Source organism: Dipodomys spectabilis, unplaced genomic scaffold, assembly GCF_019054845.1.
Source record: "Dipodomys spectabilis isolate Male_0828 unplaced genomic scaffold, ASM1905484v1 ptg000493l, whole genome shotgun sequence".
Lineage (NCBI taxonomy): Eukaryota > Metazoa > Chordata > Mammalia > Rodentia > Heteromyidae > Dipodomys > Dipodomys spectabilis.
This window is the reverse complement of record NW_024871170.1, coordinates 7501-35000: the sequence shown is the minus strand read 5'-3', so window position 1 is coordinate 35000 and position 27500 is coordinate 7501. Positions and strand designations below refer to the sequence as shown.

At 44.7% G+C, this 27500-nt stretch overlaps 2 protein-coding genes across 2 annotated transcripts in view; both read left to right on the top strand.

Moving 5' to 3' along the window:
• LOC122098831 (C-type lectin domain family 12 member A-like) overlaps positions 1 to 4509 on the top strand; it is an 18485-nt gene extending 13976 nt beyond the window's left edge. The window contains exons 6-8 of the mRNA XM_042669291.1: positions 1767 to 1918; positions 3019 to 3128; positions 4257 to 4509. Coding sequence (XP_042525225.1) covers positions 1767 to 1918; positions 3019 to 3128; positions 4257 to 4416 — 422 coding nt within the window. The 3' untranslated portion in view covers positions 4417 to 4509. The remainder of the gene's footprint in view (positions 1 to 1766; positions 1919 to 3018; positions 3129 to 4256) is intronic.
• Positions 4510 to 24283: 19774 nt separating this feature from the next.
• Clec1b (C-type lectin domain family 1 member B) overlaps positions 24284 to 27500 on the top strand; it is a 7116-nt gene continuing 3899 nt past the window's right edge. The window contains exons 1-3 of the mRNA XM_042669286.1: positions 24284 to 24461; positions 26320 to 26418; positions 27376 to 27500. The exon at positions 27376 to 27500 is cut by the window's right edge and continues 1 nt beyond it. Of these exons, the coding sequence (XP_042525220.1) occupies positions 24398 to 24461; positions 26320 to 26418; positions 27376 to 27500 (288 nt within the window). The 5' untranslated portion in view covers positions 24284 to 24397. The remainder of the gene's footprint in view (positions 24462 to 26319; positions 26419 to 27375) is intronic.

Sequence of the window (27500 nt, the reverse complement as noted above, 5' to 3'; positions counted from 1 at the left end):
ATGCAACTGAACACTGTCTTGAGAACCTTTCCTTGTTTCCGATTCCACAGTGCGTCCGCCGCCTTCACACTTATGGGTTAAAATAGCCCTGGGTCTCACGCTCCTCCTTCTCCTCCTCCTCCTTGGACTAGGAATCTTGGGGATCATGAGTACGTATCACCCCTTTTTTTTGGATGTGCTGCTGGTCGTGGGGCTTGAACTCGGGGCCTGGGCGCTGTCTCTGAGCTTTCTCACTCAAGGCTGGTGCTCTACCACTTGAGCCACGGCTCCACCTCTGATTTTCTGGTGGTGCGTTGAATATAAGAGTCTCAGGGACTTTCCTGCCCAGGCTGGCTTCCGACTGCGACCCTCAGATCTCAGCCTCCTGAGCGGCTGGGATGACAGGCGGGAGCCACTGTCCCCTGGCTCAGAGCCTAGCGCTCCTGCCCAGCTGTTGGTCTCACAGTTGGCGTTCTACCACTTAAACCACGCCTCCTGTTACCCTTTTGGTCTTTTTTAGTATTCCTTGTGCAAAACAACTTTTAAGGTCATGATACTGAAGGTTTACAAGTTTCTTTTTTAAATCTCTCTCTCTCTGTCTCTCTTTGGATTTGGGGTTTATAAATTGCAAAATATCCAAGCGGAACTTCAGAGAAATGTGTCCCTACAGCAAATGGGGATTGTCAACAGTTCTGAGAAGATCCAGAACCTCTCTATCACCGTGCAAACCCTGGCCACCTGGCTGGGTCATGAGCTACAGAGAAAAGAGCCAGGTAATTCTGTAACACCCCGAGGGCTGCTTATGAGACCAGGAACTAAAGCTACAGTGTGTGTGTGTGTGTGTGTGTGTGTGTGTGTGTGTGTGTGTGTCCTGGGGATCCTGGGGCTTGAACTCGGGGCCTGGGCTGTGTCTCTTAGCTTTTTTGCTCTAGGCTGCATGGAGCTTAACCAGTTAAGCCACAGCACCACTTCTGATTGTTGCTGGATATTGTAAAAGTCTCCCAGATTTTCCCGCCCAGGCTTACTTTAAACACTAATCCTCAGATTTCAGCCTCCTGAGGGGTTAGGATTACAGGCACGTGCCACCGCTGCCCAGCTAGAACTACTGAGTGAGAAAGGAATTAAGCACCATGAATGCACTGTTGACCATCCCATATACTTAGAAGAAAATCTGAGAACAATAATACCTGTACAACACTCAATTACCCAGGTATCCTGGCTCTACAAGCGTATTAAGACAACATGTATTTTCCTCAGTCTGCTAAGGTATAATGACTAAGGTATAATTAAATCAATTTCTCTAATCTGGATTTACATTGAGAAATTCTTATTGTTATGTTAAAGGTGATGTAAAAAAATCTCAATGTATCTTAAGCTCAGTAAAGGATAGATAGGAAAACACGCTTCTCTACAGACAGTTTCCATTGCAAACTTTCACCCAGTAAAAGCCGGGCACTGGTGGCTCACGCCTGTCATCCTGGCTACTGAAGAGGTTGAGTTGTGAGGATCATGGTTCAAAGCCAGCCCATGCAGAGAAGTCTTCTCTCCAGTGAAGCGGCAAAAACCAGAAGTGGGGGCGTGACTCAAATCGTAGAGGATCAGCCTTCACTGAAAAAGCTAAGGGAGACGTGAGATCCCAAGCTCAAGCCCCCAAGCTGGCACAAAATAAAATAATGACCTGAAGGAAACACAGTGCAGTTGGTCCACGTCCCATAGAGACGTCAGGGAACCGCAGGAGGGCTGAAGATCTAGCCACATAAAACAAGTAAAGGGCGTTTTCCTTCCAGAGCACACATGCAATCCCTGTGCGCAGAACTGGATCTGGCATGCAGATGCATGCTACCTTCTACATCGCATTTCTGACACGTGGCAAAACAGCGTAAAGTCATGCGCCGACCGCAACGCCAGCCTGCTGAAGATTAACCGCAAGGATGCCCTGGTGAGTCTTTGAGTCTCTCGGTCAGAAAGGAAATCGCATTGCCTATCACAGAATAAGAAGAAGCGGCCACGCACCCGTGGCTCACGCCTGTCATCCCAGCTTCTCAGGAGGCTGCGAGCTGGAGATTGAGGTTCAAAGCCAGCTTGGGACAGAAAGTCCATGAGACTCTGATCTCCAATGAACCACCAGAACACCGGAAGTGAGAAAAAGCAGCTCAGAGACAGCGCCCAGGTCCTGAGTTCAAGCCCTGGGACCGAAAGGTCTTTCGTTCTTTCTAGAAGAAGGGGAATGTGTTGGTCTTTCTCGTTGGATCTTTCTCAAACGGTTCACTGATAGTTACTGACGCCACAAAATATAGTTAAGTGAGAAATAAGAACAAAGTATGAGTTCTATGGCTTACAAAATTTTGGATGGCTTCTGAGATGCCTCTTACACTGACCTGTGTCGACTTTACTCGATTTCCTTTCTTTTCCTTCCTTCCTTCCTTCCTTCCTTCCTTCCTTCCTTTCTTCCTTCCTTCCTTCTTCTTTCTTTCTTGTTTTTTCTTTCTCTCTCTCTCTCTCTCTCTCTTTCTGTCTTTCTCTCCCTCCCTCCATCCCTCCCTCCCTTCTTTCCTTCTTTTTTTTTTTTGTATGCCAGACATGGGACTCGAACTCAGGGTCTTGAGTAACACTTGAGCGCACACACACACACACACACACACACACACACACACAATGCAATTTTGAAAGTAATTCTTTTCAAACACTAATCAGAATGGTGATTTGCAGAAGTATGTGCAGAGATCATTATTTTTGTGCCAGTCCCAGGGCTAGAACTCAGGGCCTGGACACCGTCCATGGAACTCAGGGCCTGGACGCTGTCCATGAGCTTTTTCATTCAAGGTTGGCATTCCCCAACTTGAGCCACAAATCCTCTTCAGGGTTTTTTGGGGTTTTCTGGTAGTTCCCTGGAGATAAGAGTCTCGTGGACTTCCCTGTCCTGGCTGGCTTTGAATCTTGATCCTCAGATCTCAGCCTCCTGAGTAGCTAGGGTGACAGGTGGGAGCCACTATACCCAGCCAGAGATAACTTTGTACACAAAGCATCTTTGTTTCTTAGGATTTTGTAAAGCCCTTGGAGTTATACAACTATTGGCTTGGAGCATCTCCTAGACAACATAGCACATACTACCCTGTGAAAGTGGATGACAATATTATGTCTAATATCTGGTGAGTTTCTATTTTTTTCTTTTATTGTTCTCAGTCTATTTTTTTAACTATGTTTTCCTCAGGACGATTGCAGATTGGCAAAATATCCTTAAACATATCTGCTGGGTCAGGCTTTTGTAATGGATTTAATCACGTAAAAAAAATTCACATAGCCAGGTGTCTTCTGAGCTTCTCAAGAAGCTGAGATATGAGAATCAGGATTCAAAGCGAGCTCTGACATAAAAGTTCATGAGACACTTACCTCCAATTAACTTCCAAGAAATGCTAGAAGAGGAGCTGTGGCTCAAGTGGTAGAGCACCAGCCTTTAGCACAAAATCTCTGATAGTGTCCAGGCCCTAAGTTTAACATCCAGTACCAACACACACACACACCACACACACACACACACACACACACACACACACAATCGCAAATACCCTTATTTTGTCATCACTAATAGTAGCTAATTATAGAGAGTTTCTTTTCTTTGTATGCTTTTCCTTGGGTGCTGTCATAGGCTTTTTGAGTCAAGGCTGGTGCTCTACCACTTGAGCCACAGCTCGACTTCTGACTTTTGGGCTGGATTTAATTAGACGTTAGAGTCTCATAGCCTTTTCTGCCTGGGTGACTTTGAACCCTGACCTTCAGATCTCAGTTTTCTGACTAGAAGATGGACTCCCGCCTGTCATCCTAGCTACTCAGGAGACTGAGATCTGAGGATCACGGTTCAAAGCCAGCTCAGGCAGGAAAGCCCATGAGACTCTGATCTCCCATGAACCACCAGAAAACCGGAAGTGGTGCTGTGGCTCAAGTGGTAGAGCGCCAGCCTTGAGCAATAGAGCTGAGATACAAGGCAGGAAATTCAGTAAGACTTTTAGCTCCAATGAGCCAGCGAAAAGCTGGAAGTAGAGCTGTGGCTCAGTGTAGAAAGCTCAGGAATCAGAGCTAGGCCCTCTGATCGCTGTACTCATAAGCTGATAGGTTGAATGGAAATACCCCTGACAATGAGTTATCTCCACACGAACTCTATGTTTTCCTTCGGCAATGCTGATGTCGGGCCATACTGTCAACCAGCAGAAGCATTTCTGTGTGTGTGTCTATTTTAGGTATTTGACTTCTCAACTATTTTCCTGCTCTTCCTCTTTTAGGTTGGAAAGCAGCCTGGCTGACATAAATAAAATGTATTGTGGATATTTGCACCAAACATACATTTATTATACTTCTTGTATTGCAAAGCTATATGCAATGTGTGAGAAAAAGACTGCTCAGGTAAAGGAAGAGAGCGTGCTAGGCGAAAGTCCAAGATGAAACCCTTCATTGGTTAAAAAAAAAAAATGATTTTGCTTCAGATTAACCCTGCAATTGGAAGGACCTTGATGTTAACATGCATCTCCTGGATCACACAAATGGAATAAAAATACTATAACAAAATGTCCGCCTCTCTGAACACTCGTATCTTTTGATTTTCATCTTGTTCTTCATTTGCTGAGCATAAGTAAATAAGCCATTTCAGGCACCGGTGGCTCACTCCTGTAATCCCAGCTACTCCAGAAGCTGAGATCTGAGGACTGAGGTTCAAGGTCAGTCTAAGCAGGAAAGTAGGTGAGACTTATCTCCAATGAGCCATCAAAAAGTTGGAAGTGGAACTGTGGCTCAAGTGGCAAAGCACTGGCCTTGAGTGAAAAAAAGCTCACAAACAGCACCTAGACCCTGAGTTCAAACCCCAGGACCGGCACAGAAAAAAACAAAATGTCATGTCTGGAACTCAGCCTACAGTCCAGATTCTGTTCAGCGTGAAGACAGTCTTTCCTAGTGAAATCTAAAGTTTTACTTATTAATTTATTTATTGTATTGTATTTTGTCAGTCCTGAGGCTTGAACTCAGGGCCTGGGCACTGTCTCTGAGCTCTTTCACTCAAGGCTGGCGCTCTGCCACCTCTGACACACAGCGCCACTTCTGGTTTTTTTTTAAGTGGTTCATTGGAGGTAAGAATCCAAGCCCTAGAATTGGAACCAAAAACAAGGAGGGTAATTAATATAATAGACATGTAGAAAACTGTGTCCAAAAACTGTCTTGAGGTTCCATTTCCAATTAAGCTACTTTTATCTCCCCCCCCCAAAAAAAATATGTTTTAAGCTGATTAATGTCTTTACCACTTTTGGTTCTTTATCTAGGGTTAGGGGCTGCAAATTAGAACTACAGGGTGAAATATCTGAGAAATATCTAGAAGCTGATGGTGCAGGTAGGCCATCTTCTATTAGGCTGACGTTTTGGAGATTATGGAAAACATTGGAAGAAGAAGGTAGCAAAAAAAAAAAAAAAATTCCCTATGGGGCCAGCTAGAATTCAGATCCTTGCAGAGTTTGTGAGATTAAAGTTTCTACAAATTTTTTCATCATTCTGATTGTATATCTGAGACACTGCCCAGAAATCATGCTTGCGAAGGAAACCCATGTTAATCTGAATTGATGCCAGGCCTGGACCACGTGACTACTCTCTGAGGGAAGAAAACGCATGCAAAATAAACATAAAATATGACCATTCCCCAGGAATTTGGGGAATATCCAGTGGCTATTATTAAACTCTGTCTCCATCATCTAGTATCAAAAATCCACTGGGAAAGACTTGAAGAACAAAAGTCAAAACTTCTTCTACCAACCACCAAGTGTGCTAGCTGGGGAGGGAAATAGAAGAAGTTCCCATCTGTGTCACACTGATACCCGCTGTGCAAAGAGGCGTCCTCCGTCCTGATTGGTGGACGGCCAGTCGCAGCTGGTTGGCCAGGCCCAGGGAGGGAGGCTGCTTAACCTTGGAGAATCCAACAGGAATATGGTTGTGCAATGCCACAGGGGTTCAGCGAGCGAATCTTCCAGAAGCATAGGCTGCAGGTGTGACTGCTCAGCCCCAACATGGCTGAGCTACCAGACTCCATGTGGAATGAAGGTCCCGTTAGCTACTTGGACTCCTTAGAGACCCAAACGTTCTTAAAGTTCCCTCTGTCTATCATCTACTTAGCTACCTGCATCATAGGAGCTACCTCCCTAGAATTCTAAGAGGGTAGGAGAGAGAGAAACAGACAGGAAAACAGGAGGAAGGGATAAAGAGAAAGGGAGAGGGAGAGTGTGATTGTTGAAAAAGAAAGAAAGGAAAGAGAAATGCAGAGACAGACAGACAGACAGACTGACTGACAGACACAGAGAGACAGAGAGAGAGAGAATACAAACAAGGCCGAGATTGGAATTCCTAAGAACCAGCCATGTCTCATGAGACAAACTACCAAAAAGCAACCAAGCATGGAAAAGGTGTATGTCTATAGCTTCTCCGGAGGTTAAGACCTGGAAGATCACAGTTCAAAGCCAACCCGGGCTTTGAAAAGTCCTCCAGACTCCCTCACAGTGAGCCAGCAAAAACCTAGTCTGGAGGTGTGGCTCAAGTGGTCACGAACCAGCTTAGTGAGCAAATCAAGCCAAAGGGAGGCTCTGGTACCAACAACAGCCAAAAAATGAAACAAAACGAAACAAAAGGCGACTGTGTTTCTGGGAAGGATGGTCCTTGGTCCACGGTGGGGGTCCATCCATCATGAGCAGAGGGGCCATGGCAGGTAGCAGGGAAGGGACCAGGGTCACAACTCGGAGACACGATGCAGGCAGATGCAGAAGTGAGTGCAAGTCAGAGAGCAAACGGGAGGCAGGAAGAGAAAAAGGAAGCAAGCCAGCAAGGAAGGAAGGGAAGAAGGAAAATGGAAAGGCAGGAGAAAAGGCCAAGTCCAGATCATGGTGCCATTTTTGTTCCCACTCACCACTGGCTGCTCCAAAGGCTCATCCTGTGTCCCCTGCTGCCAGCTGGGGTCAGAAACACAGTCAACGCATTCAACAGTGACAGGAGAGCTGCAAAAGAAAGCAGGGAAGCCCACCCTCTGGCCAGGAGCCCAGACAGGAGTCATGGCGGCCCCTTGAAGGTTGGTTCATGCAGCGCAGGCTCCTGCCATAGCCCCACCCCTGGGCTTGGTGCTGATTGGTTGAGAGCTTGTCCCTTCCCCACCCCGGATCTTCTCATTGGTTGAGCAGGCACTGAGAGCATCATGGGAAGAGGAAGCCTTTGAGCGTCGCAAGGCATTATGGGAACAAGAAGCTCCATGATGGAGCACATGGTATATCTTTGTATCCCTGCTCATCCTCCTGACCGGATGAACAGCAAGATTCAGATCCTATCCAGGTGCCATGAAATCAGTGATCTCCCTCCTCTCTGGAGAGCTAAGATGACTTTGGCTTCTTAATCTTTGAGGTGAAGTAACTTGTGTGAGGATGAAGCTCACTTATCTTTCTATTTCTTACCAATGTCAACAAGATCAGCTGCGAGATTACCACACACACACACACACACACACACACACACACACACACACACACACAGCCCACGGTGGCCTGGTCCCCAGCCCTGGACGGTTTTTGATTTGCTCAAGGCTGGTCCTCTACCACTTGAGCCACCACTGCATTTCCACCTTTTTGCTGGTTCATTGGAGATAGGAGTCTCCTGGGCTGGCTTTGAACCGTGGTCCTCAGATCTCAGCCTCCTGAGTAGCTGGGATGACAGGCGTGAACTGGCCCTTGGCCTCCCTCCCCACTCTCTCTTAACTTCCTGTGACCTTTCTCCTTGGGTTCACTGACCCCTCATTAACTGACCCAAAGTGCTGTGCACCAGAGTTTCAATCCTGCTTCTCTGGATTCATGGTTTTATGTAGCAGCCGTACACCAAAGGTGTCCAGTTCAAGTCTGGATCCCTGCTCCACACATCTGCCTGGGTTCTTGACATACTGACTTAGATATATTATAAGATATCCAATTGAACACATCAAAAAAAGAACAAGGGACTTCCCCGTGTGTTTTCCCAGCTCAGTGGAAGATGACCCCATCTTCATTCAAAACCTGGGAATACCCTCAACCCTCCTGGTGTTTGTTTTCTTCTTTCTTTTTGTGCTAGTGCTGGACTTGAACTCAAAGTCTTGTGCTCTTCCTCAAAGCCGGTGCTCTACCAACTGAGCCACACATCCCCTTCTGGCTTTTTGTGTGGTTCATTGGAAATAAGAGTCTCATGCACTTTCCTGCCTAGGCTGGCTTTGAACTGAGATCCTCAGATCTCAGCTTTCTGAGTAGCTGGATTGCAGGTGTGAGCCACCGATGTCAGCCTCTCATGCTGTTCTTGATTGAATTGAACGCACCAGACAGTACTGTGCCCTGCCGGGAATAACAGAACACACTCGGTAAGTAAAGAAGACCTTTGACTTGGATGAGAAGATTCGGGTTTATACCTTCATTAGGTTCTTCACCCACCATTCTGCTCTCTCATTTTGTGTTTATGTCGCAGAAGCCTAAATTAACTAATGTGCGAAGGGTACCAGCATTGGAATTAACTCAAAATCATTTATAAAAAAAGAAATAGATAAAGTAATGATCACAGTCCCCAAGGGACCAAGTCCTAACGGAGACAAACCAAAATCAAACAATGCAGATAAATCAATGGCCACAAGGAGGCGGCAGAGAATGAACAGAGGTTGGAATTTACTGGGAACATATATATACATATATACGTACACACATAGACGCGTATGTATATATGAATATGCATGCATTACATAGTATAAACATGTATACACAGCATACATATATACTTCATGTATATTATATGTGAATACAATAATCTAGGTGTAGATGTACAATATATAATGTATATATAAAGTATATATAAAAAGTATATATGTATACAAACATGCACACATATACACAGTACCCTCAAATAGAGAATGCCCTCACCCTATGATATCCTTACAATGAATACATAACATAGCTTTACATGGAGGTTCCTTCAACGTATGGCTTAAAGAATTTAAGTGTAGGGCCGGGAATGTGGCTCAGGGGTAGAGCGCTTGCCTTGCATGCATGAAGCCCTGGGTTCAATTCCTCAGTGCCACATAAGCAGAAAAAAATAGCCAGAAGTGGCGCTGTGGCTCAAGTGGTAGAGCGCCAACCTTGAGCTGAAGAGCTGAGGGACGGCGCCCAGGCCCAGAGTTCAAGCCCCACGACTGACCAAAAAAACTTTCCCCGAGCCGGGTGCTGGTGGCTGAGGCCCGTAGGGTTGATGGAAGGGAGAGGGAAGGGATGCCGGCCCCGAGCCTGCTTTTCTGGAGGACCGTGCTTGTCTCCGTGTGGCGGATGAGGTACTGAATGTTTAGTACAGGGATCTGCTTTGACCACAACTGGGATTTGGAAGGGGGCGGGGAAAGAGAGGACCCAAAGTCTGACAGGGCAGAATGGAAGGCATCAGAATCAGCTGAGTGAGTGTGCGCTCACGCTAGTGCAAATAGTAAAATAAGCTCAGCCCATCTGCAGTAGTTCAGGCAATTTATGAAATGAGCTTATTCAACTCATACAATTAACCTCCCGCATGAAGCACTCCGGTTTTCTGGTGGTTCCTTGGAGAGAAGAGTCTCAGGAACTTTTCTGTCTGGACTGGACTGGAGTCAGGATCCTCACGTCTCAAGCTCTTGAGTAACTGGGATTCAGGCATGGGCCTCTTGTACCCTGCTGGAACCATTGATTGGAAAGGAATTAAGCCTAATCCACGGCATTGTCACCGTTTCCCATAGAAGAAAATCAGAAAGTAATGATAGCTATGCAAGACCAAATTACCCAGGTATACTGGTTATGCACAAGTATCGAAAAGATTTGCATTTTCTTTCATCCGCACCTTTATGCGAGTACAATTAAATCAATTTCTCTAATCACAATTTACTTAGTATTTTAACTATCACAAAGGTTATGTCAAATCTGTTTACTGTTATGACCAGTAAATGATAGACAGGAAAACACATTTCTCTAGAGAAATTCTCTCTCATTTCACAATTTCAGTCAGTAGAAGCCAGGCGCTGGTGGCTCACACCTGTCATCCTGACTACAGAAGAGGCTGAGTTCTGAGGATCGTGGTTCAAAGCCAACCCATGCAGGAAAGTCTGTAAAACTCTTTTCTCTCCAGTGAACCAGCAAAAAGCCAGAAGTGGAGTTGTGGCTCAAATGGTAGAGGATCAGCCTGGAGTGAAGTAGCTAAGGGAGAGCGGGAGATCCCAAGTTCAAGCCCCAGAACTGCACAAAAGAAAAGAAAACAAAATAATGAAGAAAACACAGTAACTGGGTCCATGTCCCATAGAGATGACAGGAAAGAGCAAGAGGGCGGAAGATCTATTCAATAAAAGGACGCTTTCCTTCCAGGGCACAAATGTAAACCTTGTCCACAGGATTGGATGTGGCACGCAAATAGATGTTATGTTCCATATGGTGTTCCTGACACCTGGCCAAACAGGAGAAACTCATGTGCTGGCCAGAATGCCAGCTGTGGAAGAGGAATAAGAATGCCATGTTTCCAGCACTCTCTTTCATTGAGAAAGGAAATCGCATTTCCTATCACAGAATAAGAAGAGGTCGCCGAGCAGTCGTGGTTCACACCTGCCATCCCAGCGACTCAGGAGGCTGAGATCTGAGGATCAAGGTTCAAAGCCAGCCTGGCAAGAAAGTCTGTGAGACTCTTATTTCTAAGGAACTGCCAGACAACTGGACCTGGAGGTGTGACTCAAAGTGGTAAAGGGCTAGACTTGAGTGAAAGAGCTCAGGAACAGTGTCCAGGCCCTAAGTGCAAGACCCAGGATAAGTGCACACGTGCGTGTGCGTGCGTGCACACACACACACACACACCACAAGAGATGGAGTATTTTAAAGAAGACCCTGTATGAACTGAGTCACCACTCACCCTCCTCTTTCCTGTCCTCTTTATTCTTTTCTCTCCTTCCTTCCTCTTTTATTCTTTCTCTCTTTCTTTCCTTCTTTATATCTCTTTCTTTCTTTCTTTTTCTTTCTCTCTCTCCCTTTCTCTCTTTCTCTCTCCCTCTCTTTCTTTCTTTCTTTCTCTCCCTCCCTCTCTCTCCCTCTCTCTCTCTTTCTTTTTTTCATCTTTCTTTCTTTCCAGTCCTGGGCCTTGAACTACGATCCTCCTCTTCTCAGTTGGCTTTTTTGTTCAAAGCTAGAACAGAATCCTCCACGTCTGGCTTTTCCCTCCTTAAGTCTCTTGGGTTTTTCTGCCTCATTTGGTTTGAAACTTGATCCTCAGATCTGAGATTCTCGTTCTTTCAATTTTTAATCGTTAGTATAAAGGTGATGTGCCGGTGGCATTGCCGGTATGTAAGTCAGATAAAGAGTACTTGTCTTAGCTGGGCGCCCGTGGCTCCCGCCTGTCATACCAGCCACTCGGGAGGCTGAGATCTGAGCATCAGGCTTCTTAGTCAGGTAGGAAATTCTGGCCACTCTTATCCCCAGCCAGCTACTCAAAAAAGCCACAAGCGGCACTATGGTCCACGTGCTAGAAGGCTCGTCTTGAACAGAAGAAGCTCAGAGACAGCGCCCAGGATCTGAGTTGAAGCCCCAGGACCAGCAGCCTGGTCTGCTTTTGAACCACAGTCCTCAGGTCTCAGGCTTCTGAGCAGCTGGGATGACAGGCGTGAGCCACCAGCGCCTGGCAAGAATCCATTTGTTTTGGACATGGTCACCCCTTCCCCCTCTCTCTGGAGAGCTGTGTCTCTGATCGAGGCCGGTGTATTTTGGATCTAGCTTCCACATAGGAGAGAATACCTGTGCTAGCTCTCTCTCTCTGAACACGGCTGACCTCACTTTACGTGATTTGTTCTAGCTCCATCCATTTCTCTGCAAATGACTTAATACCATTCTTCCTCATGCTCCTGGGGAATGCCTTCTGGAGTCGCTGAGATTACAGGCCTGACCCTGGTGTCCCTGAATTCTGTCTCCATTTAGCTCAGGGATGACGCGTTTGAGACGCACTACAGTAATCTCAGGAAATCACAACCACACAAGCTCTTTTTCTTTTTTGTCAGTCATGGGGCCTGAACTCTGGGCCTGGGCGCTGTCCCTCAGCTCTTCAGCTCAAGGCTAGCGCTCTACCACTTGAGCCACAGCACCACTTCCGGCTTTTTTCTGCTTCTGTGGTGCTGAGGAATCGAACCCAGGGCCTCAGGCATGCAAGGCAAGCGCTCTACCACTGAGCCACCTTCCCAGCCCACAAGCTTGGCTTTCGTAAAATCCTAGAGGCCGATGGGTAGGTAGAATCTTCAGGTATGTGAGAATTGCCAGTTGGAACCCTGGAGTCAAGTAGACTTTCTAAATATTTATCCAAACACAAAGATTCTCAATATTGCTTCTAAAGATGACCAATTTCATGAAAGAACCACAAATGTGTACTCTGCTTCTATATTACTCTTTTTAATTAAGAGAAAAAAATCAAGTTAAAGTAAGTTTGAATAAAATGTGTATAGATAAGCAGACCTGAGCAAATGTCAGACAGAAAAATTGTACTGCCCACTTGGACATAGTGATAATAATATCTCTGATAACTATTGTTTTCTTGTCCTAAGTCAAGTAAAATCTCATCTTACCTACATCAGTAATTACATATTCTTGGGCAAAATTACATTTTTTTAAAGTTGCAGCTCTCAGTCAGGTGGTGGCTCACATCTGACATCCAGCTACTCGGGACCCTGAGATCTCAGGATCATAGTTCAAAGCCAGCCTGGGCAAGAAAGTCTGTGAGACTCTTATTTCCAGTAACTTGCCCTTTACAAAGGCGGAGGTGATGTTGTAGCTCAAGTGGTAGAGCGCTGGTGTCATTGAGAAAACGCAGCTCAGGGACAGCCTCCAGGCCCTGAGTTCAAGCCCCAGGACCTTTCATCCTTTCTAGAAGAGGTGAAATCTGTTGTGTCTTTCTGGTTGGACCTTCCTCGCCTGGCTCACCGGTAGTTTCTGACGCAACAAAATATAGTTAGGAGGAATGAGAACCCAATATGAAGCAAAATTTTAGATGGCTTCTGAGATCCCTCTTACGCTGACCTGTGCCGACTTTACTAGATTGCTTTCCTTTCTCTCTCCCTTTCTCTTCCTCCCCTCCTCCCTTCCTTCCTTCTGTGCTTCCTTTCTTTCTTTTTTTATGTTCCACACCTGGGACTTGAAATCAGGGCCCTGAATGCCAACTGAGTGTACTTGCACATGCACACACACACATAATGCCACTTTGAAAATAACTGTTTTTTCTTGGTTCCCTGGAGAAAAGAGTCTCATGGACTTTCCTGCCCCAGCTAGTTTTGAATCACTATCTTCAGATCGCAGCCTCTGAGTAGCTAGAGTTACAGGCGTGAGTCATTAGTGCCCAGCCAGACACAATTAGGGACAAAGAGCGTCTTTGTTTCCTAGGAGTTTGTAAAGCTCCTGCTGTTCCATGACTACTGGTACAGAAGATGTGTATAAGAGGATCAGAGTGTTATGTTTTCTATCTGGTAAGTTTCTTTTATTTCTTTTATTGTTTTAAGTCTATTTTTAACTGTGTTTTCTCAGGACGATTACAGATTGTTGAAATATGTAAACGTCGCTGCTGTGTCTGCTTCTTTAATGGATTTAATCGTGCAAAAATGTTTCCCATAGCCAGATGCTGGTGGTCACGCCTGTTATCCTAACGACTCAGGTAGTTGAGATCTGAGGATCTTGGTTCAAAGCCAGCTCTGACATCAAAGTTCATGAGAGAGGGCTGGGAAGGTGGCTCAGTGGTAGAGCGCTTGCCTTGCATGCCTGAGGCCCTAGGTTCGATTCCTCAGCACCACAGAAGCAAAAAGAAAAAAGCCGGAAGTGGCGCTGTGGCTCAAGTGGTAGAGCGCCAGCCTTGAGCTGAAGAGCTGAGGGACAGCGCCCAGGCCCAGAGTTCAGGCCCCACGACCAGACCCAAAAACAAAATTAAAAAAAAAAAAAAAAGTTCATGAGAGAATGATCTCCAATAAACTACCAAAAGAGCTGGAAGTGGATCTTTGGCTCAAGTGGTAGAGCACTAGCATTTAGCACAAAATTTCTGATGTATTAACCAGGTCCTAAGTTTAAGACCCAGTACCAACACACACACACACACACACACACACACACACACACACACACACACACACACACACACACACACACACCACAAATACCTTTATTTTGTCAAGTAGCTAACAAACAGTAGCCTAATTATAGAGATTTCCTCTCCCGTTTATGCTTTTGCTGGGGCTTGACCTCAGGGCCTGGGCGCTGTCCCGGGCTTTTGGCTCAAGGCTGGTGCTCTACCACTTGAGCCGCAGCTCCAATTAAAATTTTTGCTCCATTTAATTAGACGTAAGAGTCTCATAGCCTTTGCTGCCTGGGTGACTTTGAAAGCTGGTCCTCAGATCTCAGTTACCCCAGTAGCAAAAAGCTCAGGACGGCAGCCATTGTAATATTCCACCTCCATATGTGAAAATGGAAACAGAGAATGAGCAAAGAGGGGGGCCCTGGGGGGAAGGATGAGGGGTGAGGTGATCCGCATGCATGGCGTCAGAGCCTGACAGGCTGAAGGGAAATCCCCTGGACGATCAAGGATCTCCATGTGAACACTGATTTTTCTCAGGCCATACAGACATTAGGGACAATAATAATGTCAGGTAGCAGAAGTCATGTTGTGTGTGTGTCTCCTTCAAGTACTTGACTGGTTAGTATTTTCCTGTTTTTCCTCTTTTCAGTGTGAAGAAGTAAACAGGTGGTGTAAAAACAGGTCACATACTATGACTAAGTGACATAAGACCAACACATTGCTTATGATTCCTGTTCATTGGTGAAAAATTATGTTGCTTCAGAACATGTCCTAGAGTTGGAAGGCTCTAGATGTTCGCGGGTGTCTCCTGGATCACACAAACGGAATAAAAGTGCTATGACCAGATTCCTGCCTCTCTGAACACTTGTATCTTTCCATTTTCTTCTTGTTGAGGGTAAGCGAATAAGCCATGGCCAGGCCCCGGTGGCTCACTCCCATACTCCCAGCTACTCAGGAGCTGAGATCTGAGGGTGGAGACTTCCGTCTCCCGTGGACCAGCAACAAGCTGGAAGTGCAATTGTGGCTCCAGGAGGAGAGCACTTGCTTTGAGTGAACACGGCTCAGGAACAGCACCCAGGCCCGAGTTCAAGCCCCAGTGCCAGCAAGCACATCAAAAAGAAAGCCAGTCATGTCTGAACTCAACATACAGTCCCGGTTCTGTTCAGCATCAGAACAGTATTTCCTTGTGAAATCTAGAATTCTCTTTTAGTCTATTTTCTGACATATTGTTGCCAGTCATGGCCTGGGTGCTTTTCCTCTTAAGGCAGGCCCTCTACCAGTTGGGACACGGGTTGATCCATTTCCAATGGTTTTTGGAGGAAAGAGTCTCATGGACTTTCCTGTCCAGGCTGGCCTCCAACCCTGATCCTTAGATCTCAGCCTCCTGAGTAACCAGGATGATGAGCCTTAGCTGCTGGCAACTGATGGAAATCTAGAGTTTTAAATTAAGTATCTTTCCTGCTTTGCCACAGATCAACCTGGAAATTTTCAACCTTCTAGAAAACCAGAGAATATTAAGTCCAGCAAGATATGGAAAGCAGAAAGACACAATAACCAACCGGGATTTATTCTCATGATACAGGTTCATGAACACTTTGAGAAAGATGAGGCAGAGGAAATCATCATTCCAATAGATGTAGGAAAAGCATGAGACACAGGCCGTATTAACATTTTAATAAAGCCATAAGTTTCTCTAATATAGTTTGTCAGGAGATGACAAATCCTAATTGAAGATTAGTGTACATTAAACACCTACTAACAGAATGAAGGTTTGCAGTTGAGGAATGAGATAATGCTTTACTTTGTGTGGAATCTGGGGCTTGATCTCAGGGAATGGGCTCTGTCCATGAGCCTCTTTGTGCTCAAGGCTAACATTCTACCAGTGGACTTACAGCTCCACTTCTGACTTTCTCTTGTTATGTGGCACTGAGGAGTGGAATCCAAGGCTACATGAATGCTAGGCAAGCCCTCCACCACTCAGCCACATTCCCAGCCATCATGACCTTTATCAATCTGTGTTGTCTATCAGAGATCCTACTAGTGAAATAGGCAGAAAAGAAGAAAGAATACAGAAAGGGGATGAAATAAAAGAATGGAAAACAAGTAAAACTGTATTTGTAGTGATTACAAATGTACTTGTAAGAACCACGGTAATTTCAGAAGTATTTCGAAGAAGGGTTGTCTTACTGTCACTCAATAAAAAAAAACAAACAAACATAAAAATCAACAACATTAGCCCTATACCAGTAGCTCACACCTTTAATCCTCGCTACACTGAGGATCACAGTTCAAAGCCAGCCCAGGTAGAAAAGCCTGTGAGACTCTTATTTCCACTGAACTTCCATTAACTGGAGGTAGAGCTGTGACTTGAGTTGTATGTAGAAAGCTAATTTGAGCAAAAGAACTCAGGCCCCAGAAACAAGTCCTATTGTCCAAAAGAAACGTACTCATGACCTGACTTATGTAATTGGGGATTTTTTGTAGACATTTTTAAATAAGTTTTTTTTTGTAAAAATAGTGTACAGAGTCGTTACAGCTACATGAGTAAGGTCACGAGTACATTTTCTATCAAGCATTGTTGCCTCCTCCTTTGTTTCTCCCCTACCCTCCCTTCCGACCTCCCCAACCACCCCCCCATCCCCGCCGGTTCCCTGCCCCCTCTTTCCCCCCTTCCCCTGCCAAAGTTGTAAAGTTCCTCTTCAGCATGGTGTCTGGTACATCTCATTGTTGCAATGGGTCAAGCTGTATCCCTGTTTAAGCATTTTGGTTTTTCCTTTCCCCTCCCCAAATTAGAAAAGTGTATACACAAGATGCAAGGCACCAACAAAAAAATACAGTGAAAACAGGGTTATACTGCAGGGGAGGAACATACAGAGAAACAAAAAATCACAGAGTGCATCGTAAGTACATTAAAAACAATAGCAAGAAAGAGAAAACCATATGTGTCCCTGTCTTGAGGTTCATTTCGCTTAACATCATCTTATCTGGTCATGTGTACAGAGCTTTTGACCTTTTCTGCTTGTCCTAGACATATGCTAGTTATTGCAAATAAGGGAAACCATGGGACCTGTGTTTCTTTGGGCCTGACTTACTTCACTTAATATAATTCTTTCCATTTCCTAACAAATGAAGCAATGCCATTCTTTCTGATGGAGGCATAGAATTCCATTGTATATATGTACCACATTTTCTTGATCCATTCCTCTACTGAGGGGCATCTGGGTTGGTTCCATATCTTAGCTATGGTAAATAATGCTGCAATGAACATAGTTGGGCTGGTAGCTTTAGTTTGGTCTTGTTTGTGATCATTTGGGTAAATGCCCAAAAGTGGGATTGCTGGGTCATAGGGGAGCTCTCTGTGGAGTCTTTTGAGGAACCTCCATACTGCTTTCCAAAGTGGTTGTACAAGTTTACACTCCCACCAACAATGAAGTAAGGTTCCCTTCTGTCCACATCCCCTCCAGCATCTGTTGTTGTTAAAGTTCTTGATTTTAGCCAGTCTAACTGGGGTGAGGTGGAATTTCAGTGCTGTCTTGATTTGCATTTTTTTTATGGCTAGGGAGGTTGAACATTTCTTCATGTGTCTATTGGCCATCCTTCTTTCCTCTTTAGAGAAGTTTCTCTGTAAGTCTTTAGCCCACTTATTTATTGGGTAGTTGTTTCTTTGAGGATTTGTTGTTGGAAGATTTAATTTTTTGAGTTCCAGGTATATTTTAGATATGAGACCCTTGTCCATTGTATGGCTAGTGAAGATCTTCTCCCAGTCCATGGGCTTTCTATTGATTTTGGTAGCTATGTCCTTTGCCATGCAGAAGCTCTGCAATTTCATGCAATCCCATTTGTCCAACCTTTCTTTGATTTGTTGTGTTTCTGGGTCTCTATTAAGAAAATTTCAGCCTGTGCTAAAGAGACCTAGGGTTTCTCCTATTCCATCCTGTAATGTTTTCAGAGTGTCTGCTTTGATTCCAAGGTCTTTAATCCATTTGGAGTTGATTCTGGTGCAGGGTGATAAATAAGGATCTAGCTTTAGTTTTCTACAGGTGTTTAACCAGTTTTACCAGCACCATTTACTGAAGAGACTGTCTTTCTTCCATTCAATTTTTTTTATCTCCATTATCGAAGACTGGTGTGGTCTGTGGGTTCATTTGTGGGTCTTCAGTTCTATTCCATTGGTCCAGAAGTCTCTTCTTGTGCCAATATCAAGTTATTTTGATGATTATGGCTTTGTAGTTGAGTTTGAAATTTGGTATTGTTATTCCTCCAGCACTGTTCTTTCTGTTATGGATCGTTTTTGCTATTCAGGGTCTTTTATTGTTCCATATGAATTTTTGGATTGCCTCTTCTATTGAAGAATGAGGTTGGAATTTTGATAGGTATCGCATTGAATTTGTAGATAGCCTTGGGAAGTATAGATAGCCTTGGGAAGTATTGCCATTTTCACAATGTTGATCTTTCCAATCCAGGAGCATGGGAGGTTTTGCCACTTTCTAAGTTCTGTTTTGATTTCCTTTTTCAAGTTTTTTAAAGTTTTCATCATAGAGGTCCTTCACTTCTTTGGTTAAGTGAATTCCTAGGTATTTTATTTTTTGTGGGGCTATTACGAATGGAGTTGCTTTCCTGATTTCAGCTGTGCTCTTCTCATTGTTGGCAAACAGAAAAGTCATTGATTTTTGAGGGTTAATTTTATACCCTGCTACTTTGCCAAAGCTTTGAATCAGCATGAGTAATTTGGGAGTGGAGTCTGGGATTCTTTAATACAAGATCATGTCATCTGCAATGAGGGAGAGTTTTACATCATCTTTCCCTATTTGGATCCCTTTTATGTTTGCATCTTGTCTTATTGCTGTAGCTAGGCATTCTAATACTAGATTGAAGAGAAGTGGAGAGAGTGGACATCCTTGTCTCATTCCTGAGTTAAGAGGAAATGGCTTTCATTTTTCACCATTGAGTATAATGCTGGCTGTAGGTTTGTCATATACAGCCTTTATTGTATTGAGGAATGTTCCATGGATTCCTATTTTTTTCCAGAGCCTTCATCATAAAGGTGTGTTGGATCTCGTCGAATGCTTTTTCTGCATCTATTGAGATAACCATGTGGCTCTTATCCTTGCTTTTGTTCATGTGATGAATTACATTATTTGATTTGCATAAATGGAACCCATTTTGCATTCCTGAAATGAATCCTGTTTGATCGTGGTGTATGATTTTTTTGATGAGTTGTTGAAGTCGATTGGCCAAAATTTTGTTGAGAAGTTTGCCATCGATGGTCATCAAAGAAATGGGTCTATAGTTCTCTTTTTTTGATGAGTCCCTGCCTGGTTTGGGGATGAGGGTTACGATGGCTTCATAGTGAACTTTCACTTTCAATTTCATTGAAGAGTTAGAGGAGTACTGGTGTGTGCTCTCTCTTGAAGTCCTTGTAGAATTCTGCTGTAAATCCATCCAGTCCTGGGCTTTTCTTAGATGAGAAGTCTCTTATTGCTCTTTCTATTGGGATGCTTGTTAAGTTGGCTTAACTCATCTTGGTTAAGTTTTGGCATGTTGGTCGATATTTGCTAGGAAATCGTCCAATTCATCCAGATTCTCAAACTTATTAGTATAAAGGTTTGAGAAGTATTCCCTTATAATGTTCTGAATCTTGGTTGTTTCTGTGGTGATGTTTCCATTCTTATCTCTGAGTTTATTTATTTGGGTGTGTTCTCTTCTTTTTCTGATAAGATTTGCTAAGGGTCTGTCAATTTTGTTAATTTTTTTGAAGAACCAATGCTTTGTTTTGTTGATTCTTTCTATGGTTTTTTTGGATTCTAATCTATTTATTTCTGATTTAATTTTCATTTGTTTCCATCTACTGGATTGGGGTTCGTCTTGCTGCTTTTTTTCAAAGAGCTACAAATATATCATTAAGCTGTTAGTTTCAGATCTCTCCAATTTGTTGACGTAGGAGCTCAGAGCTATAAACTTGCCTCTGAGTAATGCTTTTGCTGTGTCCCAGAGGAGCTGGTAATTTGTGTGTATTCATTTTTGTTGAATAGCATGAACATTTGAATTTCCTTTCTAATTTCTTCCATGACCCACTCGTGATTCAGCAGTGTGTTGTTCAGCCTCCATGTGTTACAGGACTTTCTTTGGTGGCTTTTGGTGTTGAGTTGTAATTTTATTCCCTTGTGGTCTGAGAGAATGCAAGGAATAACTTCAATGTTTCTGAATTTGTACAAGTTTGCTTTGTGGCCGAAAATGTGTTCTATTTTGGAAAATATTCCATGTGCTGCAGAGAAAAACGTGGATTCTGATGCTGCTGGGTGAAATATTCGGTAGATGTCTGTTAAATCTAGTTGATCTATGCAGTTGTTTAGATCTGTGGATTCTCTGTTGAGTTTTTGCCCAGTTGATCTATCTAGTGGGGAGAGTGGTGTGTTAAAATCCCCAACAATTAATGTCTTTGGAACTATGTGGGATTTGAGGGAAAGTAGTGTTTCTTGGATAAATTTGGGTGCTCCATTGTTTGGCGAATAGAGATTTAGAATTGTAATATCCTCCTGAAGGAGAGATCCCTTAATTAGTATGTAGCAACCTTCTTTATCTCTTCTCACAAATTTTAATTTGAAGTCTATTTTATCTGATATTCAGATTGCAACTCCCGCCTGTGTATGGGGGCCGTTTGCTTGGTAGATTTTATTCCAGCCTTTCACTTTCAGAATGTGTTTGTTTTTATTGGCAAGGTATGGCTCTTGAGCTCTTCTGAACAAGACATGAATTTCCATTCTGTCTATAGCACCAATGCACATGATTGTATAATGTATAAATACCTAAAACCAGGTTTTAAGAAAATATGTAGTTATATAAAGGGGTTTCATGTCAATAAGTCAAGGTTCGGAGTCTACCACATCTTCAAAAATCAGCTCTTTGAGGCAAAAAAAATGAGTTTGTAAAAAGATAGAAAACTATTGCAACAGATTATTTGCAACTATAAAACTGCAATGAGAAGATCCATTGGAGATGCTATTTTTCAGGGCGAAGGGGACAGGGAAAGGAGGGAAGAGGGTGAAATTACCTGGAGTTCAGCCTTTACATGTGTGAAGATGTTAACAATGATAGCACTCTATACTTGAACCACAACTCTACTTCTGATTTTTAAGTGATTCATTGGAGGTAAGAATCTCATGGACTTTCCTACCCAGGCTGTCATCGAACCCTGATCCTTATACCGCAGCTTCCTGAGTAACCAGGATTACAAGTGTGAGCCACTAGTGCCTGGCTGAAATCTACAATTTTAAGTTTTTTTTTCTGTTTTCCTACAGATGACCTAGAAATTTTCAATCTTATAGGAAGCCTGAGAATATTAACTCCAGCAAGATATGGAAAGCATGAATACACTCTAATCAACTTGGATTTATTGTCATGATATAGCTTCACTGACACTGTGAAAAGTAAAGAAGACCTTTAACTTGGATGAGAAAATTGGAATTTATATGTATTCATTAGGTTCTTCACCCACCATTCTGCTCTCTCATTTTGTGTTTATGTCGCAGAAGCCTAAATTAACTAATGTGCGAAGGGTACCAGCATTGGAATTAACTCAAAATCATTTATAAAAAAAGAAATAGATAAAGTAATGATCACAGTCCCCAAGGGACCAAGTCCTAACGGAGACAAACCAAAATCAAACAATGCAGATAAATCAATGGCCACAAGGAGGCGGCAGAGAATGAACAGAGGTTGGAATTTACTGGGAACATATATATACATATATACGTACACACATAGACGCGTATGTATATATGAATATGCATGTATTACATAGTATAAAACATGTATACACAGCATACATATATACTTTATGTATATTATATGTGAATACAATAATCTAGGTGTAGATGTACAATATATAATGTATATATAAAGTATACATAAAAGTATATATGTATACAAACACACACACATATACACAGTACCCTCAAATAGAGAATGCCCTCACCCTATGATAGCCTTACAATGAATACATAACATAGCTTTACATGGAGGTTCCTTCAACGTATGGCTTAAAGAATTTAAGTGTAGAGCCAGGCTCAGTGGTAGAGCGCTGGCCTTGCATGCATGAGGCCCTGGGTTCAATTCCTCAGTGCCACATACACAGAAAAAGCCAGAAGTGGTGCTGTGGCTCAAGTGGTAGAGCGCCAGCCTTGAGCTGAAGAGCTGAGGGACGGCGCCCAGGCCCTGAGCTCAGGCCCCACTAATGCCAAAAAGGAAAAAAGAAAGAATTTCAATGTAATCCATTATAAATATTATATACATATTATATATATACTATATGTAACTATATATACATGCGCATTTTATGCTACATAATATACAGTATATATAATACATATATATGAATATGTCTCTATGTATCACCCAAGTACGATCAAATATGCTGCTTTAAATTAAGAGCTGCCGATCTGCATTGAAATTACTTCTCTTCCCGCCGTGGGTAACTATGTTGGTCACGTTTATTGTTTATAGAGTTATTCCTGTTGGATCAACGAATTGGAGCTCGAAGTTTAAGTCAGGATTGCACAAATAGAGAGATCAATCCAGACATAAACAAACAGAGCAGAGAGAGAGAGAGAGGAAGGGGGAAGGGGGAAGGGGGAAGGGAAGATAAGGAAGGCCGGAAGAGACCCGTGGAGAGAGGGGCAGAGATGGAAGACAGGAGGGAGGAGGGGGAAGGGAAGCGGGCAGGGCTGAGCTCTGGGAGATGAGGTCATTCGTCTCCTTCTGTCAGAAAGAGGAAGAGCCTTCCGACTGACACAAGGCTTAGGAAAAAATAGTCACAGGCCAATGGGGGCAGAATAGCGTGTCCTGCTTATGGCTGGAAACAATCATCAGCTCTGTTGGTGGAGAGAAGAAGGCCAGCTCCAGAGCTGAGGTTGTATATTTAACATTCTCACGAACCTTCACGTTTGTTAAGAACCAGGGAGGAGGTCTAGCACTTTTTATTTTCATTTTCGTTTGGAGTTAGTGTGGAAATAAGTTGGATTTATGCTACGTTTGGATTTCCAAGAGTCTTCCCAAGTGTCGCCTCATTCCCAAAGGAATCTGAGTCGTGGGTGGAAAAACAAAACTTTTCAAATAAAGGATAATGTTCAGCACCATGACAAATAATCCAGTGGATCAGATAATAAGAAAGTTGGAAAGAAAAATGCCTGGTGGCTCACACGTATCATCCTAGCTCCTCACGAGACTGAGATCTGAGGATGGCGGTTCAAAGCCAGCCTGGGCAGGAAAGTCCGTGAGACTCTGATCCCCAAGGAAGCACCAAGAAAACCGGAAGTGGCGCTGTGACTCAGGTGGTAGAGCGCCAGCCTTGAGCTGAAGAGCTGAGGGACAGCGCCCAGGCCCTGAGTTCAAACCCCATCACCAACCAACCAACCAACAAACAAGGGAAAGGATGCCGGCCCTGGTTGCAGAGTTGTCTCCGTGTGGCGGATGAGGTACTGAACGTTTAGTACAGGGATCTGCTTTGACCACAACTGGGATTTGGAAGGGGGCGGGGAAAGAGAGAATCCAAAGGTGGACAGGGCAGAATGGAAGGCGTCAGAATCAGCTGAGTGAGTGTGCGCTCACGCTAGTGCAAATAGTAAAATAAGCTCAGTCCATCTGCAGTAGTTCAGGCAATTTATGAAATGAGCTTATTCAACTCATAGAAGCAATCAGCCGGGCGCCTGCTATGCTAGCTGCTCAGGAGGCTGGGATCTGAGGATTGTGGTTCAAAGCCAGCCTGGTGAGCAAAGTCAGTGAGACGCTCACTTCCAAGAAAACCACCAGAAAACCAGCCGTGGAGTTGCGTCTCCAAGGGTAGAGCGCTAGCCATGAGCCAAAGAAGCTCAGGGGCAGCGCCCACCACCGGGCCCTGGGTTCAAGCCCCACCACTGACTTAAAAATAACAACCCATCTAAAGAACCCTTCCCACTCGGCTGGGTTACGACGCAGCGTGAAGTTGTTTTGCTCTTTAAAAGGACCCAGGGACAAATTGCCCTAGGTTCCGAATGGCAGATAAGAAAACAGGAAACAAACAGCCTATCTTGGTCTTTGCCACCAAGCGGGAGCATATTTAGGTTCAAGGCCCCTGATCTCCGAAGCGTCAGGAAGCAGCTTCCTGGAAAAATAAAAGGAGACACGCAACACGCACACTCACACACACACACAAGTCCCACGCCTCTGTCTCCTGCTGGGAGACGGGGCCACGTGTTGGGGACTCTGCCCTCCCACCCGGGACAGGGCTTGGCTCAGACCCTCTGCTGGACAGACCCGCAGGGCCAGGAGAACCATGCAGGATGAAGATGGGTACATGACCTTGAACCCCAAGCCCCGAAAGCCGGCCCCCCGCCCGGGTAAGGGGTTCCCAGCCGCCCCAGGACCCGCTCCAGGGCGCTGAACGGCTCCCAGCTTGCTGGGCCCTCTCTCCTTTGTGTTCCTCTACTAGGGAGGGGCCGGGTGTCTCTCATTTTTCTTTGCTGCCTTCTTCGTTCTGTTTCTCTCTGAGGCTGGAGGGCTCGCGTCCCAGAAGACGCGGGGGATTGAACGCTAGGAGCACTTTTTCGTGAGCCAGGGAAGAGTAACCGAACACACCATTTCCTTCCTTCCTTCCTCCCTTTCTTCTTCCTTTCTTCCTTTCTCTCTTTCTTTCTTTCTTCCTTTCTTTCTCTCTTTCTTTCTTTCTCCCTTTCTTTCTTCCTTCCTTTCTTTCTTTCTCTTTCTTTCTTTCTTTCTTTCTCCTTTTCTTTCTCCCTTTCTTTCTTCCTTCCTTTCTTTCTTTCTCTCTCTTTTTTTCTTTCTTTCTTTCTCCCTTTCTTTCTCCCTTTCTTCCTTTCTTTCTTTCTTTCTCTCTTTCTTTCTTTTTCTCTCTCTTTCTTTCTCTCTCTTTCTTTCTTTTTCTCTCTTTCTCTCTCTCTTTCTTTCTTTCTTTCTCTCTCTCTTTCTCTCTTTCTTTCTTTCCTTCTTGCTTCTTCCTTTCTTTTTGAAATGTTTATTCCTCTCTGTCTTCCTTTCTAAAAATGTTTTTATGGCTATTATAAAGGAGTATTGTATACTTTTATTGATCTCATTGATTCTTATTTATCAGCTGGTTTATTTCTCTTTGTGTTATTAATAACATGATGCTATCCTATTTTTGTTTTTGTTTATTTATAGTTTTTTATTTCCTTTCTCTTTTTGTCCCCCCTGGGCTGGGCAGGTGGCTCCGTGGTAGAGTGCTCGCCTAGCATGTAGGAAGCCCTGGGTTTCGATTCCCTAGTACCCCCGTAAATAGAAAAGGCCGGAAGGGGTGCTGTGGCTCAGGTGGTAAAGCACCAGCCTTGAGCAGAAGAAGCTCAGGGACAGCGCCCAGGCCCTGAGTTCAAACCCAGATGTGGCAAAAAAAAAAAAATGTGTTTTTGGCAGACCTGGGTTTGGACTCCAGGCTCTTCCGTCACCTGGCGGGCCCTCTGCTGCTTGAGTCACGCCTCCATTCCAGCTTCGTTGGCGATTCATTGGAGACAGCCTCTCACAGACTGCCCTGTGATCCTCCTGTGAGCCCAGCCTCCTGGGCTGGGTTCACTCCCAGCACCCGGCACCCGTCTGTTTGCTGCTCTGTCCAGTTGTTCTGACGGAGTCACGGATGAGCGTGGGTACGGGCTCGGTGAGGCCTTCCCTGCCGGCCACACACGGGGCCAGAGACGGGCCTCAGGGAGGGTGATGTTTATCAAAGAGCCAACGTGTGGGAGCCATCATGGCTCACGCCCGTCCACCCAGCTACCCAGGAGGCTGAGCTCTGAGAAGCCAGCCTGGGCAGGAAAGTCTGCCAGACTCTGAACTCCAGTTAGTCACAGAAAAAGCCAGAAGCGGAGCCGTGGCTCAAGGGGTAGAGCACCAGCCTTGAGCGCTTAAGGGCTCGGGGACCGCGCCCAGGCCCTGAGTTCGAGCCCCAGGCCTGCCCCACAAACAGATCTGACACATCGGCTGTTCACAACACGTGGAAAATCTTGGGGAAAGTAAGGGCACCATGAACATGGCATTTTGACTGTTTGATCTTATCTTGCCGGACCTGAGCCTTGAACTCAGGGCCTGGGGTACTGCCCCTGAGCATCACTTCTGGCTTTTCCTGTGTCTGTGGTGCTGAGGAATCGAACCCGGGGCCTCACGCGCGCTCGGCGAGCGCTCTACCCCGGAGCCACTCTCCCAGGCCTGTTTTCATTGGTTATACGCTTGCAGTTGATGCTGTTTCCTCTTCCTGGTGGCGTGTGACGGCTCTCATTCTGCTCGTCCTGTCCGTGGGCATGCTGGTCGGACTGGTGGTGCTGGGAATCGTGTGTACGTATGAAATCCTTTGCAATGATTTGACCCGGGGCATTTAGTGTGTAAGGATAGGACTGTCCCCTGCTAAGCAGTCATTAACGATCCGTTTGCCACGATTCCTTCCCCGTGTTCTGCAGAGACACAGCTGCCAATAGAGGTGCCCCATAGAAGAGAACTCTGACCTTTTATTCCCCGCGGATCCTAATCAGTTCCCATTCTATTTTTCATGAATGAAAATTGGAAAACTAGGCCTTACAATCTTCCTCGGTCTGGATCTAAGTGAGCGTATGAAAGTATTTTTTCTCACCTCCCCGCTCCCGAATATCCTAAGAACCCAGCCAGTGCAGGATTTGCCAAAATTCATCGTGAAATCTCCATCTCCCTGTCTGCATCGAAGCTCAATCTAGCCCAACCCTTTCTTTCTTCTGACGTCGCCTGCTGAACTATTGTGTCCTTGTTCCTGTAAATCTAACTGCGCAGTTTTACGATGTCACGGGTAGCTTGTGTACTTACTGTATTCTTGTCCTTCTGCTTTGTTTTGCTGGTCCTGGGGCTTGAACTCAGGGCCTGGGCATTGCCCCGATCTCTTTGTGCTCAAGGTTGATGCTTTACCACTTGAGCCATGGCACCACTTCTGACTTTTTCTGAGTAGTTCATTGGAGACAGGAGTCTCACAGACGTTCCTGCCCAGGCTGGCTTTGAACCGCAGTCCTCAGATCTCAGCCTCCTGAGTAGCGGGGGTGACAGGCAGGAGCTATTGGTGCCCGGTTCTTATACCTCACTTTCCTGATCCATTTATGTACGCACATATAAACACACACACACACACACACACACACACACACACACACACATCTAGTAAACACTTCCTATGGAGATTGCTTTCTGGAAAGTAAAGTTTACTGAAAGATCCTGGCATCTCTTCTTCGACCTCCAATTCCAAGCTGTAATTCATCTAATTCCTCCGTCTAGCCGTCACCCAGCAAAATCGCCTGCACACAGAGAATGAGCGGATGTCAGAAAGTCTGCGGCGACTAGCCAAGAACTTCTGCCAAGCTTTGATAAGACAACTGGAGCAAAAGCAGAAGGGCAGTTAT